We start from the raw sequence: 15,736 nt of genomic DNA, 5'->3' as shown, positions 1-15,736 counted from the left end.
AAGGGGAAAAGCCTTCAAATGGGAAAACAAGTGGTTGGGTTTGTTATTCAAACCCCAAAGGCTAACAAAGTTTAAAGGGAAGAGAAATGGCTTTATTAACTGATGAGTATATTTTCACAAAACAACTGGCTAGCGAAGAATGGAGCTGCCTGAAGTGGGAGGGAGAAAACAGAACATAAATAAAGGAACTGATGTATGTTAGAAGAATAGCCATGAAAAGGATCCAAGCCTACTGTGTATTCAGAAAAAAGCAAGCAGAAAAATGAGTACAGGTATCTCCTTGCTCTGTATTTCTTGTGATAATCAAAGAAAAGAGGGATTGGTTGTGGAACTTTTGCAAGAGCAGTACATCTGGGTTAAAAACAGCTCTCAGAAAAAAAACAGATGAAAAGGGTTAAGAGTCAGACACAACAGATTCCTGGGGGTCCAGAAGGGGAGATCTAGGGAGGTTATCAGCAAGGATGTGCTAGCAGGTCTGACCATCCCTCATGTACCTAGAAACCTAGGGTGCACAGCTGCAGTGACTGCAGCAAGACAAGGAACAGGAAAGGGGCCAAAACTTCTGAAAAGTCCTCAAAATCCAGACTGTGTTTTTTGCAAAATGGTTTTGAACCCTGCACCTAAATAGCCTAATATTAGTCTCAGTCTCCATCCAGACCCAAAATTTCAGAAATAATATTTTCCCCAGAAACAAAAGAAAAACATCTCATGCAGCAGATTGTGTCATTCCAAACCCAGCCACATCACAGAGCTACCAAGCACTGAAAACTGCCTTTTGCCACATGCACAAATATTTAACAGCAATATTTTGTTCCCATTTCTTTGGGATGAGAGTATGACACAGCAGTGTAAGTCCAGGATGTTCTTTGTGTGTTTGTGATCTGTGAGCCTGAGCACATTCACTGGAAGATACTCAAGCAACAGCACCTTGATAGGGAAAATGCAGAGTCAGCCAAAACTAATGTATCACTGGCCTGTGGTGGAGAATCCCTGCACCATCCTGTTAAACCTAAGTTAATAATTTCCTTCTACTTTTGTTCTCTGACAAGTTCATGGGCAAACTCAGCTGGTTCCTACACAGCACTTTTGGCATGTGAGGAGTAAAAGCTTTGTACTCTGAGTATAGTCTCACTATTGGTAATTGTTTAACTGGGCAGGTCCCTTGACCACTTCCTAAACTCTTGCTCTCACAATATAAACAGTACAGCAAACCATCCTGTTTGCTGTGTTTTTCCATCAGAAAGTTTCCTTTACTAGAAGTGGCCACTGCTCAGGGGCAGCCATGGGAAGACCTTGTCTGACCTTCAACCAGCTGTGAGTGCTTGCATGGGGGAGGATTTACATAGGTCATTTTGCAGTGCTCTGCTTACCTTGGAGTGCTCAGCTAGGATGGGCATAGCTGCCAAAGTATGTTTGATTACAAACCTTACTATGTTTTTTATATATTTGTGTCCTCACAAGAGGCCACTGAATCAAATTCAAAATCATGCCTGCACACTGCCACTGTTCTGGGGTCTCCTCATCTCCCCTCTTCCCTCCTGGCAATAAGGCACAAGCAAAACAGGACAAGAAATTCTTAAATGTCATTGTAGCTGCTCCTCAATGGAGACAAGATGACAGTACTAGGTGGGAAACTAGTTCTTGCAGAAGGCAATCCCACAGCCCACACTGGGTAGTCCATCCCTGGAGTTTCCAGCCCAGGCAAAACCATGTGCCTCCTTTCACACAGACTTTCAGAAACTGAACAAGGTCTGGCCCTGTGTGTCCTTCACCAGGATATGGTTGGGTTTTTTTTCCTGTGCCATCAAGAAATAACCTTGGGAACATTTCCACTCCAAGGGTCTCACCAGATAAATGGGAGAATGGGCCCAATTTGGCTTTAATAAATATATCAGGTCCTATGACTGGATCTGAGGGACACCCTCCCATCGCATACACTGATAAAGGGCACATACCCTTTTGTCACATAACTCTGAGGGGAGGTGGGGAAGGGGCCCCCTTGTCCCATGACCTAAATCCTTTTATTGCTACATGCTACAGGACCACATTCATCACTCTCCATTCTGTTGTAGTTAACTGGATAGCAAAATTAATCTTGCTCATATCTCTAGATCATACCTCCAGTAGGCGACATGTTATGAATGTACTTTTTGGCATCTCTTATATTATTTGGAGTAACTGGGACCAGCTGGTCCTGCTGCCAAACTTTTATTCGGTTGGAAAAACCAATGATATTGAAGTGGTCTTCAGGCCTTAGGTCCTGGAGAATTGTGAAGAGAGCTTCTTTGGTCTAGAAAGAGAAGAGAAAAGAGACCAGTAGACACAACTGTCACTGCTTTAGTGGGCAAGAATTTAATTCTTAAGATGTTTACTGATTTTACAGATATTCCTACACTGCCAGTTTAGCTTATGAAAAAAATTGGAATGTCCTTCCCTGTCTCAAGGCCTGACCTCTGTGGTCCCAAGCGCTACACAAATATAAGACAAAAGAACAACTCTTGCCCAAAAGATCCTGCAAAGCTGTGAGACACATGTCTAGGCCTAACTAAGCTTAAAAATCATGCACAACAATTAGGATCAAAGCTCCCTGTGACTGGGACAACCATTCTTTAAACTAAGGGATACTGAATAATTTTGACTAATACCAAAAACCTCGTGGAGTTCTTCTAAAGCCCTCTAGACCTGCAGTAAGCTGTAAGTGACAAATAGTTAAAAAGGTTTCTTGTAAGTTTAAATACCTCTAAATATGTCAAGGGTGCACACGCTCTGTTCACAATTAGGATACCAATTGGTAGATATGTATTCCAAAGAATAATTCCAGCAATTAACAAATGTTTAAGCTAATATGTTCAAATGAATAAGATACAAAAAGAAGCCCTGACTAATGAATGCAGGTTCTACCTGCTAGTTAGTTCTGTCCTGGGCATATCGTTTTTCACCAATACGCCAACATTACATTGCTCTGCTGTTCATCATTCTATATAAATCCAGGCAACCAGAGTCAGAGAAGCTGGTATCAAGATGAGCTCATAGACAGAGAGGTTAAGGTTCCTGGGTGATGGGAAAGACAGACCACTGAGGATAAGCCAAGTGGAAGAGTGCAGATGTGTCCAGTTCTCCCCAGTGTGAAATCTTTGATTTAGCAAGCATGCAGCTGTGTTCATATGGAGACAAACTTCAGCTTAGTAAGACCAGCTGAGAGAAGATGCCCAAAAGCAGCCTCTGTCCATGTAAACATACCCTATATTTGGATGCAAAACACATGAGAGGAATACAAGGCAACAATATCTGTAAGTATAGGGATCAGCAGTTTCTCAGCTCTGTCACCATTAAGCCTTTCAAATTCTAAGGCACGCTATGCGGGATATAATATGGTAAACTCAACAACATTTAAAGGTTTCTCTCATCATTTAAAGGTTTCTCTCATGCCTATCAGGGAAATATGTGAAGGGCTTGTTAAGAAAAAATAAAAAAGCTAATCAGCAGTGCTGGAAACCACGTATCCCTATGGCTGATGTTGCTATGTAAAGACAATTTGGAAAGGAGCTCAAAGGACTGATCAAGCTGTGTCATCAATATCCCTCTGGATTCTGCATTGAAGCTGATGATGCAATGATGCAACCGCAAACAAATTACCCACCGCAGTGGAATCTCTAATCCTCCCAGCTGGTGACTTGGCTTCCAGTCCATCTAAAGCTAAGGGGAATATTTCCCATAGCTTCAAACATTTTGGAGCCAGGTCTGGAGTCCTGCCCTGCCTGTTTCTGTCCTCTGTATAAACTGTTTTCCTCTATAGGGATCACAGGATTCATCCCTCCGTTTGCTTAGCTGGAACATTGCTCCACGTCTCACCACCATGCATTTAATGAATGTTTCATAGATAATACTACTAAACCAAATGCTGGTGGAAGAGGTTTTTTTCAAAGGGGAGAACCCCATTAGGTTCACATCATGCGTGCACCAAATGAACCTTCAAGATGAATGCATGCCCCAAACATGAAGGCTGTCTCCTCAGTCTAACAGCCCATAGAGAACTTGCTAAGATGAGCTAAATAGCAGTTATTTGCAAAAGAAGGGAGGGTTTTATGCTCCTCTCTCACCTCCTCTTTTACAGGAGCCCTTGTATTGTAAAAAAGCATCAGATAATGCATAACATAACCCTACAGAAAGACCCTCAAACATTCACAGTGCCATTTTACAGAAGCGAAAACTGAGGCATAGACTACTTCAGTAATGATGCCAAGGCTACAAATGGAGAGTTTTCCAAAACTTGAAGTTTCCAGCTCTTGATCAAGTAGGCCAAACCATCTTTCAGGCATGCAAAGCAGCAATCACACAGTGGAGAAAAGCTCTTTTGGATTTATTCCATGGTTACAAATGTGGCCCATGCATTTGTCCCTCAAAAAATCAGATCAAATAAAGTAAGCAGAAAGTGAAAATGGAGAACCTTCTATCCTGTGTGCATGTGATCAGGCCTTCATACCAACCTCTGCTGAAGGAAATTTGGGGCAGGACAGTAAAGCAAGAAATAAGGAGACCACAACAGCTCCTTACATGAAACATCCCCCCTCTACTCCCCCCCTAGGGTAGGCAAGAGAGAGAAACAGAGGTGCCTAGTAGCAATGATTTAGAGTGAAACTCCCCAATTCCAATTATCCGTATTATAGCTTTGATAACAATTAACATCACTTTACATTTCCCATTACAAAAAAGCCTCTTTTCAGTTTTTTGCAATTCTGTCAGACTGCACTTTTCTCAGAGGGATTTATTGGACCCAAACAGCTCTATTGTTTCTGAGAACAAGGCAAGAGGAAAAACAGTCTTGCTTTGGCCTTCTTGCAGAGAGACTACATCTCACCTCCATTGTGCTCAGAAATTGCTTTTGACATTCTTGCCTGTGTTCAGCCAAAAGTAGAGGAAAAGAAAAGGTGAAACAACACAGAGCAGCAGTGTAGTTTGATGCACACAGCATCCGAGCTAGAACAGCAGAATAGGTCAGGAAGAACTGAAGCAGACTTTCCTAGAAAACACAGCACTTCCCCACACCCTCATACAGGCGCCAAATGGAGGGCTGGGACCAACTCTCTCTCCCTTTATTTAATTCTCTCTTTCCTTTTTTTCTCTTATTTTTGTCACAGTTTAGTCATTTCCATGGAGTTTAAGTCAGTTTTTCCCAGGGAACAGTTCTGCCATAATTTAATGCGCACGCACAGACAGCCTGGATTCTGGCATCTCTATCATGTGCTTGCCTCTGCGACATCAACAAAAACCCTTTGAATTTATGTAACATATATACACACACAAACATATGTACAAATGTGTGTGTGTGTGCGCATGTGGTTTTGCTCCAAAGCAAACAGAATGACAGAGGCCATATGGTTCATTGACCTGTAGCTTTAACCTCATCCCTAGTAAAAATAAAGGGTGGGAGTCAGCTCTCCCAATTCAGTCATCAGAAAGCTGGGCATTGCATCTAAACCCTCTCTAGGCAGGGGAAGACACCTCCAGAGGGTAATTCATTCCCATCTGTTTTGGATAGGTTTTAGGATGGGCTGAGTCATTGTCTGGAAGTGCCTGTCTCCCAGCATTGCCTCCAAAAGGCCAAGCAGCTCAAGTATAAAGAAGGTGAGATTCACCTCAAGATCAAATCCTGCCCAGTCCTGAGCATTAAAGTGCTTACTGGAGCCAAAAGGAGCTAAACTGGCTCTCCACCTCTCCCAGAGTGTTCTGAATTGCCCGACTCATTGTATGTGTTTCCACTTCTCCTCCCAGCCCATAAGTACCTCCAGGTTTATTCTAAAGGCTGCAGCCCTCACAGGGTGGCAACACAGGCTTTGCTACCAATATTCCTTGCCCATAAACGGGTCTGTGAGAGAGACGTGACCTCCCTCTGGAGGGCTGGATATGATTCAGGAGCTGGCAGGCAAAAGTGACATTAAGTAAGGGGAATGTCTTGGTAAAAGTGCACTGCTTGAAATCCTTAAGTACGCAGCTATGCCGGAGTGCTCCTGGTGCCCAGCCTTCTCTTCCAGCCTCCAGGCAAGGATTTGCAAAGCATTTCATGAAGAGAGTGCTGGCAAAGGCTTCAGTCGGGACACAGCAGCAGGTTTCTTGCTCTGGCCTTGTAAGGCCACAGCTGGAACATCTCCTGGCTCAGAGGAGCCAAGGGCTGAGGCTGCTGTGGGATTCCCAAGCTGCTCTGCTGCCGATGGGGTCTCGGCACTTCCACTCCCGACAGGCCCTAGTGACTCATTGCACTGAAATTCATGCCAAGGCGCTCTCTTGCGAGGCAGAAAATTAACCATTTCTTCCCTGGTGAGGGCCAGATCCTTCCTCCAAGGCTGTGCATCCAACACTGGTCCATTTGGGGGCTGAGCTGGGCACAGATCTAAGCCACTCCCACCTAGGAAAAACAGTTTAAGGGTCCAGCATCTTTGTGCTAGGTGCTGCAAGGTGAAACACTTCTCCCAACATATTTGCCTGGGTAGATGCATTTTTGTGTGAAGGGTGGAGCGAGGCTTAAAGGAGAGGGTGGCAGGAAGTAACAATAGAGAATGGCTGGGGGCGGTGGGGAAATAAATCCATTTTTGCCAACTAGGAATGGTTCTAGCTGTCAGAGACAAGTTTTAAATGAGGATTAAAAGAGGATAGCTCCATGGGGGAAGATTCCTCTGTTTCCCTCAAATTAGCGTGGATAAAATTTAGCTGAGAGGTAGAGACTGAATTGCCACTCCAATGCATTTGAGTTGAGAAACTGTGCTGATGAATGAGCTGTCAGCACAGCTGCAACCTAGAGCTTAAAACATCCTTCTCCAGGGCTACAAAATAGCATTCCCCAAACCTGGAGCAGAACAATCATGGTCTAAGGCTGGGGACAGGTGGAGTGACTGTGGCTGCCAGAGAGTGATCACAGTTTATGTCTGTGCTTTGGAAATGATGAGAAGCTGAAGATGGGCTTGCACTGTCTAAATGACTGATGTGCAAACGGTGTCTTCTCAAGGGTGCAAGGTCAGGGACAATGCCACCACTCTGGTCTTCATTGTCACCTCTGCACCAATACCTGGACATGCAACAAAACTGCTGTTTTCCTGGTTCTTGCTTGCTAAAGGCCCTGCATCACAGTCAAGATGACTTGGGGCTGTATGACCCCCAGCAACCGCAGGAAGAGAACTCCCACAGCTACACTCACTTCAGCTGGGAATTGTCCCCTTTGTACCTGGCCCTTGGGGCTAGCTCTGACAGAACTCCCTTTGCTTAAACACTAGTGGAGCAAAGCATGGGAAGGCACACTCCCATGGAAGAGCCGAGAGCCTTCAGTCCTTCCTTGGGTCAAAGAGCTGCCTCAGAGACATCTGGGATGATGTCAAACCATCTGGGTACCTTTTAGGAAGAATGTGAGTCCTGGTGACATTTCTCTCACAGTCTCTTGTTTGTTTGAGAAGCAGGGTGAGGGTGAAGCCTGGCTACCCTGAAAGCTTTGCAGTTCAAAGGGACACAATGTGTGGTTGTTAGACACTGTGGCATTGCCAGACTTTGGCCTTGCTATGAAGCAAGAGGGGAATTCAAGCACCTCATTATAATGCATGTCCCAAGGCCACATATTCACACTTTCCATTGCCTAGGAGCGCTTGTAAGTGCTTCATCTTAGGCCCACAGCTTCATGCCAGCCCATTAAAAAAAAATCAAAATAAAAAGACTTTCAGTTCATGCTGAATCCAATTTTGTAAGCATAGTGGGTCTTTGCAGCACTGTAATGTAACTCAGCCCCTCTTGGAAATAGCTTCCAGATGCAGAGGGAGCTCTCCCAGCACCCACCCTACCAGTGCCTCTCAGATCACTCAGCAATCCTCGGCTGCACCCTGCACGCCCAAATACAGCTGCCATCTGCCCTCGCAAGGGCTGGGCAGTGAGACATCAACACCAGCGACACAGCCCCTTTCCAGCTTCAGCCAGCACCAGGGAACTGCATGGGCTCAAGATCGTCAGTCTAAAGAGCATGGCTAGCAGGGAGAAAAGCATTCACAACCAAAACCTCTGGGAAGCAGTGCCTGTCAGCTGAGGGATGCACAAGAACAATCTGCATATAATAGACGTGGGAGCATCTGCAACCATATGCTGAAAGATGCCAAAACTAGAAGACAAAATTTCAGTAGCCTTTACTTTGTCCTTCCAGATCCCCTGTGAGAGACCGTATTTGACAAGAAAGGAGCTAAGGCACAAGATGTAAGCTCAAAGGGAACTAGAAGCGCAGAGCTCTGAGAGTACAACAATGCAGAGAAAGGCTCTGAAACCAGATCTCCTACAGTGAGAAGGAGAAAAGTACAAGTAAATATGTTGTTTGGCAAAACACTGCAAGGAAGCACAAGGAGAAAAAACAGAAGAGCTCGCCCCTCACCTTCAATATGCTTTGGTTCATATCTTTCCCTTTCCAGGCACAGGCAGCTGATAAAAAGGTCCTGAGCTGTTTTTTTCCAAGCTACAACAGCAATATCTGGTCAAATCTGCCCATAGTCTGTCAGAGGGATTAAAACTGTGACTTAAGGAAAGGCTGGCATCAAAGTCACACTTGAAACAATGCTGTTGAGGTCAGACAAGGTACTGCCATAGAGCAGGTTTGGGATCCAGTAGCCAAGGGAAAGGCTGTGTGAGCACCACTGCCACTTAACAGGGAGTAGCTGAGGTACAGAGGGAGCAAAGGTTTGTGCAGTGGCATTCCTGCTAGGTCTGAAGCCACATCACATCAGTTTTTCTTTCCTCTACGTCCCAGTTTCCTTTCTGCACACGTAATGCAGATCACTTGCCAGTTGCCAGCAAGAGGGACTTTTGTACCAAAAATTAGGTTTAACCCAGAAGTGTATCCTTGGATTTTTTCACCTTCCTCCATTCCCCCTCTTGGGGAAGACAATCTGCCCTTTCTTCCTCTGCAGGGAGCGTTGTACAGTTCAGGAACTGCAACTAACCCTCTCCCTGTCAATGTATCTTTGTGCTTTCTTCCTGGCAGACACTGATCGCGTAACCAAGGAAAACTCCTTCGCAATTCTGGACAACAGGCATTTTGTTTTACACTGACACTGGCCTGTGACAGGAAGGAGTTTGGTTGTGGAGCTCTGGACAGTAAAGGTCTGTATCCAGTCCATGGCCCAGCCTCTCCCGCCTGCACATGACTGATCCCTTGCTAATAACTTGAACATTGCTGACACCCTATAAGGCTTTAGGAAAAGTTGCTTTGTAATTTCCTGGTCTGGAAAAGAAATGCTCCATCATTTAGAGCAACTGTTTCTATTGCCTTTTCTGAAAAAGATTTTCCATTCAACACTGAGTAAACTACTTAGCTCCACATTTCTCCAGGACATTTAATCACTGGATTTCTGCTCAGTGGAAAACTGTCTTCAAGGCTGTGGGCAAGTTTAGATATGAGTTGGGGTAACTCACTTCTTTAGCACCCAACAGCATAGTGAGGATAAATACATGAAAAACTGCAAGATGATCTGATTTCTCAGGAACTGGAGTTACATGTACCCAGGGGGCTGAGTAGATGCTCAACCTTTGTAGCCTTATTGCAGCACTGAGGATATAAGTAAATGTCTATACAAAGATTGAAGGAGGCAAGCTCTTATCAACACCAAGCATCATTAAAATCCTTATCAATACTGCAGTATGGATTACAGTTGGAGCAGTAAATATTTCTGTACAATAAGTCAAAGGGAAAAGCTTAAAGGCTGCCCACAATGCCATACTGAAATAACCCCACTGGAAACAATGGGGCTACCTGGGCAGGCAGCCAGACTGACACAGCAGTCTATGAAGGCCACATTCTCATCTTGAACTTAGCTCATTTTAAGTGGGATCTTATCCCATAACATGCCAGTCAGACACTCAAACCCCAACCCTGTCAGCGTGACAAACTATTTCCATGCAGTTAGTGGCAAAAAGGTCAACACCAAGGGAAAAGCTCTCCATGCCCTCAATGCAGAGCTTGACATCTCTCCCTCTGCCCATCCTCAGAAGATGGAGTTAGATCCAGTGCACAGACACTGTTCCGACAACTCGGGACTTTCATTCTCTGCCACACAGATCAGCTGCCAACACAGTGCTGGGAAGAGCTGCCATGCCCAAGAGGCTATCCATAGCACACCCCCACCATTTCAGCAGTCAATAGCTGCTGCGCCATACAGCAGGAGTTGAGCTGAAACATGGGTCCCTATGCTTTTCGTATCAATTAGCCTCCATTCTTCGTCATGTACCCACTTTTCCAGAGTGGATGCCACAGCAGTCAGAAGCCTGCCAGGTCTGAGGCTTTCTAGCCCCTTCTCAGAACATCTTACCTGTGTGTGTAATCTGCTAAGAGATGTGCATTGCTCCTCCATAGAGACATGTCCCTCTTCACAGAGAAAAGATCTCTGCTATTTCACCAAGGAGAGATTGTGCCATTCCTACTCCAGGAGGAGATGTTATTTCTCCATGAAAAGGAGTACTGAACTTCCACAGGGATGAAGTATCTGTTACCCCTCTGCAGAGGACATGACTCTGTAGCCACCTCCTCTCATAGCCCTGACCCTTTTTCCTTGAACTGTGATATCTCTTGCTTTTAGATGCAACTTTCCCATTTTCATCTTCAGTGAGTGAGGGATGGTGATAATGGCTGGTCAGAGCAAAGACCCAGCACTTTTCCTCAGGTTTAGCATTAAGCAATACAAGAGCATGTAGTTGTTCTTCAAAAAAACCAAATTTGCCTGTTTTCCCACCTGAGAGTCTGCCACAGGGCCCTCACAGTTCTCCAACACCTGCCCCCTTCTGATTTTCCCCATTTCCAAATCCCCTCATCATCTCCAGCTCCAGAATCCCCACTCTCTCCTGCACATCTCTGCCCCCAACCCTTCCCCTGCCAACTTCTGTCCCAAGCCACTGCCTCAGACATGAGCACAGGCCAAGTCTTTGAACCAAAGTTCTGCAGAGAGGAGTTGAAGATGAAGTCACTACGTAAGGTGTAACTATCCAAGCAAAAGCTCTCTCCTCATGACACAGGTACTAAGTACCACATCCCTCGTTCCCAAGGGACCTCAAATTACATCACGCGAACCTTAGAGCCAGAACTGCCCATGAATACTGATGACTTCATACAGTAGCATAACACGGCAGGCCTCACTCCAGCAGGCTTCCACACAAGATCTCACAAGTGCTTCTGAGCCTCAGCTGCTCTTCACAGTTAGAAACAGACTGTCCTGGTTGAGCAATGTATAGTACACACCCCGTATTAGGGTGAAGGGGTATTTACTTGGAAATAGCAGTATTGTTGCAAGCAGAGTTAGCCTAAGGTTTAAGTCTTACCAAAGATCAAGTGTCTTTTAGATTTGGGGGAACTTGTACAGCCATAAACCCACCCACGGGTTTGCCAGCTAACCAGACGAGGCTCTGCAAAAAGACAAGCACAGACAAAGAAAATCCTAGGTTCCCTTAACGGATCTATGACAAAAACACAAATGGAAGCCAAGTCTGGCTTCCACATATTGCTCCAGCAACTGGAAAAATGCAGGGTTTTGTCCTGGAAAGGACTTTTAAAAAATCCCAGATCAATAGCTTCACAGACTTGTATGCATGTGCCAGAGGCTTAAGTGTACTAATAGGCTTTAACGGCTCTGACCAGCCTCACCTGGGGCCTCCACCCACACTCCTGCCCAGTTAAGCTCCAGCCTGAGCCCTCAGTCCTGCCTGAGTCTCAGACCAAGGGTTATGCTGTAGCTGTCTCTATCTCTGTCACAGCTGTGCCTGGTCATAGACCTCAACGACCCTGATCCATGGACTGACTGACTTCCTAGCTTGATTTAGCTCCTTCCTTTTCACTCTGGACTTGTTTGGTGATCACTAGGCTATGTCTGCCCCTAGAGTAGCACCTGTTTTCAATTCATCCTTTGATGAATTTCAGCAAAATTCCAACTGAAAGCCTTGGTAGAGTTCTCAGTGTCTTCATGGGGTTTCAGTTCAAGCCTCAGCAGCATTTCCATGCTAAACTCTGCACTTGCCTTTGCATCCTATGTACTCTGAACCCATTTAAAGGACTGGCCATTTACAGGTGGGCTGGGCTTTTCCTGAGAAATTCTGTCTCTAATTCTGCTACCTCAACATGGAGAAAATCTGCTGGGGGCACACTGGTTGTTAGTCCCGAGACCAGAAGCAGATGCTCCCTGTCCTGAATACCTGAGGGCATCTTGTTCTGAAGGTTACTTGTTCCTCTGTGGCCCTGTCATTACTTGTAAGTTTTAGGGTTTAGGAAAGGCAGATTATTCTGCTGCATAACAAGTACTTGCATCTTTCTTGGAAGCTGTGCAATTAAAGTCTATATGGATCTGATGTCTGATTTAGTGTAGCAGATCCTATATGCCACATTGACATCTACAAACAGGACTGAGATGGCACTGCTGCTGTTTATTTCTGAGTAGGAGGCAGCTGCATGAGATTCTTCCGCGTTCACTAAGGCTGTTGCCTTCCAACAGAAATGGGAAAGCTGACAAATCTTCTCTCTTCACAGTACCTTTAAACCTGCTAAAAGCTGTAATTAGAATTAGCATTTTTTTCAAAAGTCCCCTGATGATTTCACATTGTTCTCCTGGGCAGCAGACATTATTTGGACTAGTAGTCAATTGACCTGTGGCCAGCTCTGCAGCAACCAGCAGTAGTCAGTGGGGTTTGGAGTGAGAACATCAAGCGTTCAGGTGTTTGTCTGCTCTCTCACCACCCTGAAACTACTCAGAGGGAGCCTGTGTGCTGAAGCATGGAGCTTTAGGGATATGTGCCTATAAGGCACTCAGAAGGGTTCAGACAGTGTGGGTCACAGATCAAGGGTACCGACAGTGTCCCTTGGATGGATGCAGCCAATAAAACTGAAGCACTTGCAAATACGCACCAGGTCCCAGTTTCAGTTGAGTTCCTCTTAGAGCAATTAACCTCAAAGAAAATTACAGTCTGGCACACTACCGTTGACAAGTTGCCAGGCTTGCGGTGTGGCCAGCTGTTTAACTGAGTGTATGGGCATTTATTGCCTGTGGGAAAGGTAAGGTGAAATGGATCTGTGGTTGAAACAACTACATCTTACCTCCTGTCTGCAAAATATTTGCAAATCCATCTTTTGTGGACACATTCATAGCTTGGAACATGCTTGTTCTATAACACTGAACTGCAGGCTGATAAAGGCTCTTTTTCACTGTGTTTAGTGAAGCTGGGGACAATCATCGTAATCACAAGGTGGTGAACCTATAACTGGCCCCTCTTTCTTTTAGTTATACCAAAGTAAAACTTTTACATCACCCTCTACCTGGCCCAAGGTACCACAATTTCAGCAGGCCAGACTGCTTGAAGGGGAAATCATTTTGCTTCCCGGTAAACTCTGCAGATACAACCTGTTCCCCAGGGTCTTCTGGCTCCTGTTAAAAGCAACTATTCCATGTGGAGCTTACTGTCTCTTTGCAAATCAAGGAACAAAGCTCATGAGGGCAAAACCACTATTTTCCTTGCCAGTGGGGCAGCAGTAATACCGTGCAAAGTCTTGAATACATGAAGAATATTTTTACCATCATGTTCAAGAGTTTTCTCTTCCTGAACTTTTATCTCCCTGCCAGTGCTAGAAGGTGAGTGTCACAGAGGCCCATACTCTCAGTGGAGGTCAACTGCTGTAACACCTGGAGTCTGCTAGACATCAACAGAGTTCAGAGGCTGTGAAAACTGCAGGAGGAATATGCATGTTAGCTGATCTTCCCCACAAAGCTAAAACATGTCTCAGTGATGTGAGGGCAATGTCTTAAAGGTCTTAATGATTTTACTTCAGCTGATCAACCAGTCTCACTATCTGTGTTTGCAACTGGCTCTGAACATCTTGTTGCTTCAAAGACTGAGATACCTTAGGAAGGAAAGGGTGGCACAAACAGATAAAAATTTGTGGAGGAAAAGGAAAACCTTGGGAGACGAAAAGAGAAATTACTCACAATTAGACTGTAGGAAATGTAGGGTGCATGAAATCCTGACCCCATTTGAGTCACTTTGCCATTATCTTCATGAAGAAAGGTGACAGAAGAGTACAAAATCTCCTTGAGTTACTATAGAAAAGGGTGCACAGTTGATGTTTCTCCTACAACCCTAAAAACTGTCCTTTGCCACAGTTACTGCAGCTGACTCACAAGAGCATTCTTTACAAGTGCTGACTGTATTTTTAGCTGATCTTGCATGTGACTTAGTAGAGAGAAATGAGGAAAGACAGGCCCATGGGAATTCCCAGCTCTCTACACATCACCATAGATTAGCACAGCTGCAAGAGTCCAAGAGAAAAGAAGAAAAGGAGGCATTTCCTCTGCTCAGATGTATCCTGCCACCAGGGGATGTGTCTGTAATTTAACAAACATCTTAATAACAACAACACTTGTGTAAAAAGGCCACTGAGCAGACATGATCCATGGCTGTAACTGATCATACATTCTTAGTGTACCAAAAGAAGCGTATTATTCAGCCAGACCTAGATTTTGGTCTTTCCTTGACTAATCTATGTGGGAGATTTATGATTTGGGTCATAATTCCATGAAGTTCTATTTTTTGGAGCAGCTGATATCAAAGGAAGACAAGCACTTCCTGCACATAGCACTCCTCCATAACATACCATTGGTTCTCCATAAAAAATTACCATACTGAGGTAACAGGCAAAAAGTTGGGTATACCCTCAAAAAAGGCTCTGGCTAGACACATCTCTCACTTCAGGCTCAAGAGGCACCTATTTGTAGCTAATTAGCCTGAGATTCATGTACTTTTAGCAGTAGGAGCTGGCTAGGCTATGAAGTAGACCCTCAAGGGTTAACAGCCACGTTGTTTCTAGTAAGTATATGAAAAAGAAGCCCTAATACGCTCAGGATGAGAATAAAAGCTTTCATAGTACAGGGCTAATCTGCTGACCCAAGGCACTACTTGCACAGCTCACGCCAGTACCAAAGCCCTTCAGAGTCTTAATCTCCCTGGTTCAGCACTGTGTCACTGGCTGGCTGCTTTCAGCATGCAGGACTGGGTGCATTTGTGCAGCATCTGTTTACCCTGTGAGGCAATGCAGACATTTTTCAACAGAAGGATAGCAGAAAGCCAAGAGCCAGGCTCTGTCCACAGGAATTTGTAAAGATTCAAAGGCATCTTCATTCAAGACCTCATTCAGCATAGTACTAGGTATGTTTGTTAACAACTCTGTTTGCTACTCCAGTCACTGGGGAAGGTAATTATGAGCCATAAAAGTCACAGTCCATTTTAGCTCACAGTAGAGATAATTTGATTTAATAGGGAACACAGCTTCTAAATTAAGATTTATGATCACCATTGAAACCAGATAGTAACGTTTTTAGCAGAGAGAGGAAGGTATATATACCCCCAGTGTCCTTGTTCAAAGACAGAGAACTGTCAGAGAATGACCACGGTCTCTGTTTGTCAAGGACATTTAGGCTAGTGTTGGTGGCCAAGGGAAAAAAAAAGGCTGTCAAATAACCACACTTTCCAGAAATGTCACCGTGTTCCAGGCAGCAGCTAAGGAGCTTGAATGGACTAATTACATCTCCTTAACTGTCCAAGGTACAAGTCCAAACCACTGGCCTTCAATCGTTCTAGTGGAGTTACAACATCACATCATCCATACAAGCTGAAACTGCCTCATATTGGTGTCAACCTATGTGGAAAGTGTCATTTGTCACCGTCATTATCTCAGCCATGGTAAGAAAGG

The 15,736-nt window shown here is 44.8% G+C and overlaps 1 protein-coding gene across 1 annotated transcript in view; it reads right to left on the bottom strand.

Annotated features, from left to right (window-relative positions):
- Window positions 1-15,736, bottom strand: part of ITIH5 (inter-alpha-trypsin inhibitor heavy chain 5) — a 49,693-nt gene that overhangs the window by 12,450 nt on the left and 21,507 nt on the right. The window contains exon 8 of the mRNA XM_005240173.3: window positions 2,119-2,290. Within this exon, the coding sequence (XP_005240230.2) occupies window positions 2,119-2,290 (172 nt within the window). The remainder of the gene's footprint in view (window positions 1-2,118; window positions 2,291-15,736) is intronic.

Source organism: Falco peregrinus, chromosome 6 (genome assembly GCF_023634155.1).
Source record: "Falco peregrinus isolate bFalPer1 chromosome 6, bFalPer1.pri, whole genome shotgun sequence".
Lineage (NCBI taxonomy): Eukaryota > Metazoa > Chordata > Aves > Falconiformes > Falconidae > Falco > Falco peregrinus.
The sequence above is the reverse complement of the archived record's forward strand: the minus strand, read 5'-3'. Positions and strand labels throughout refer to the sequence as shown.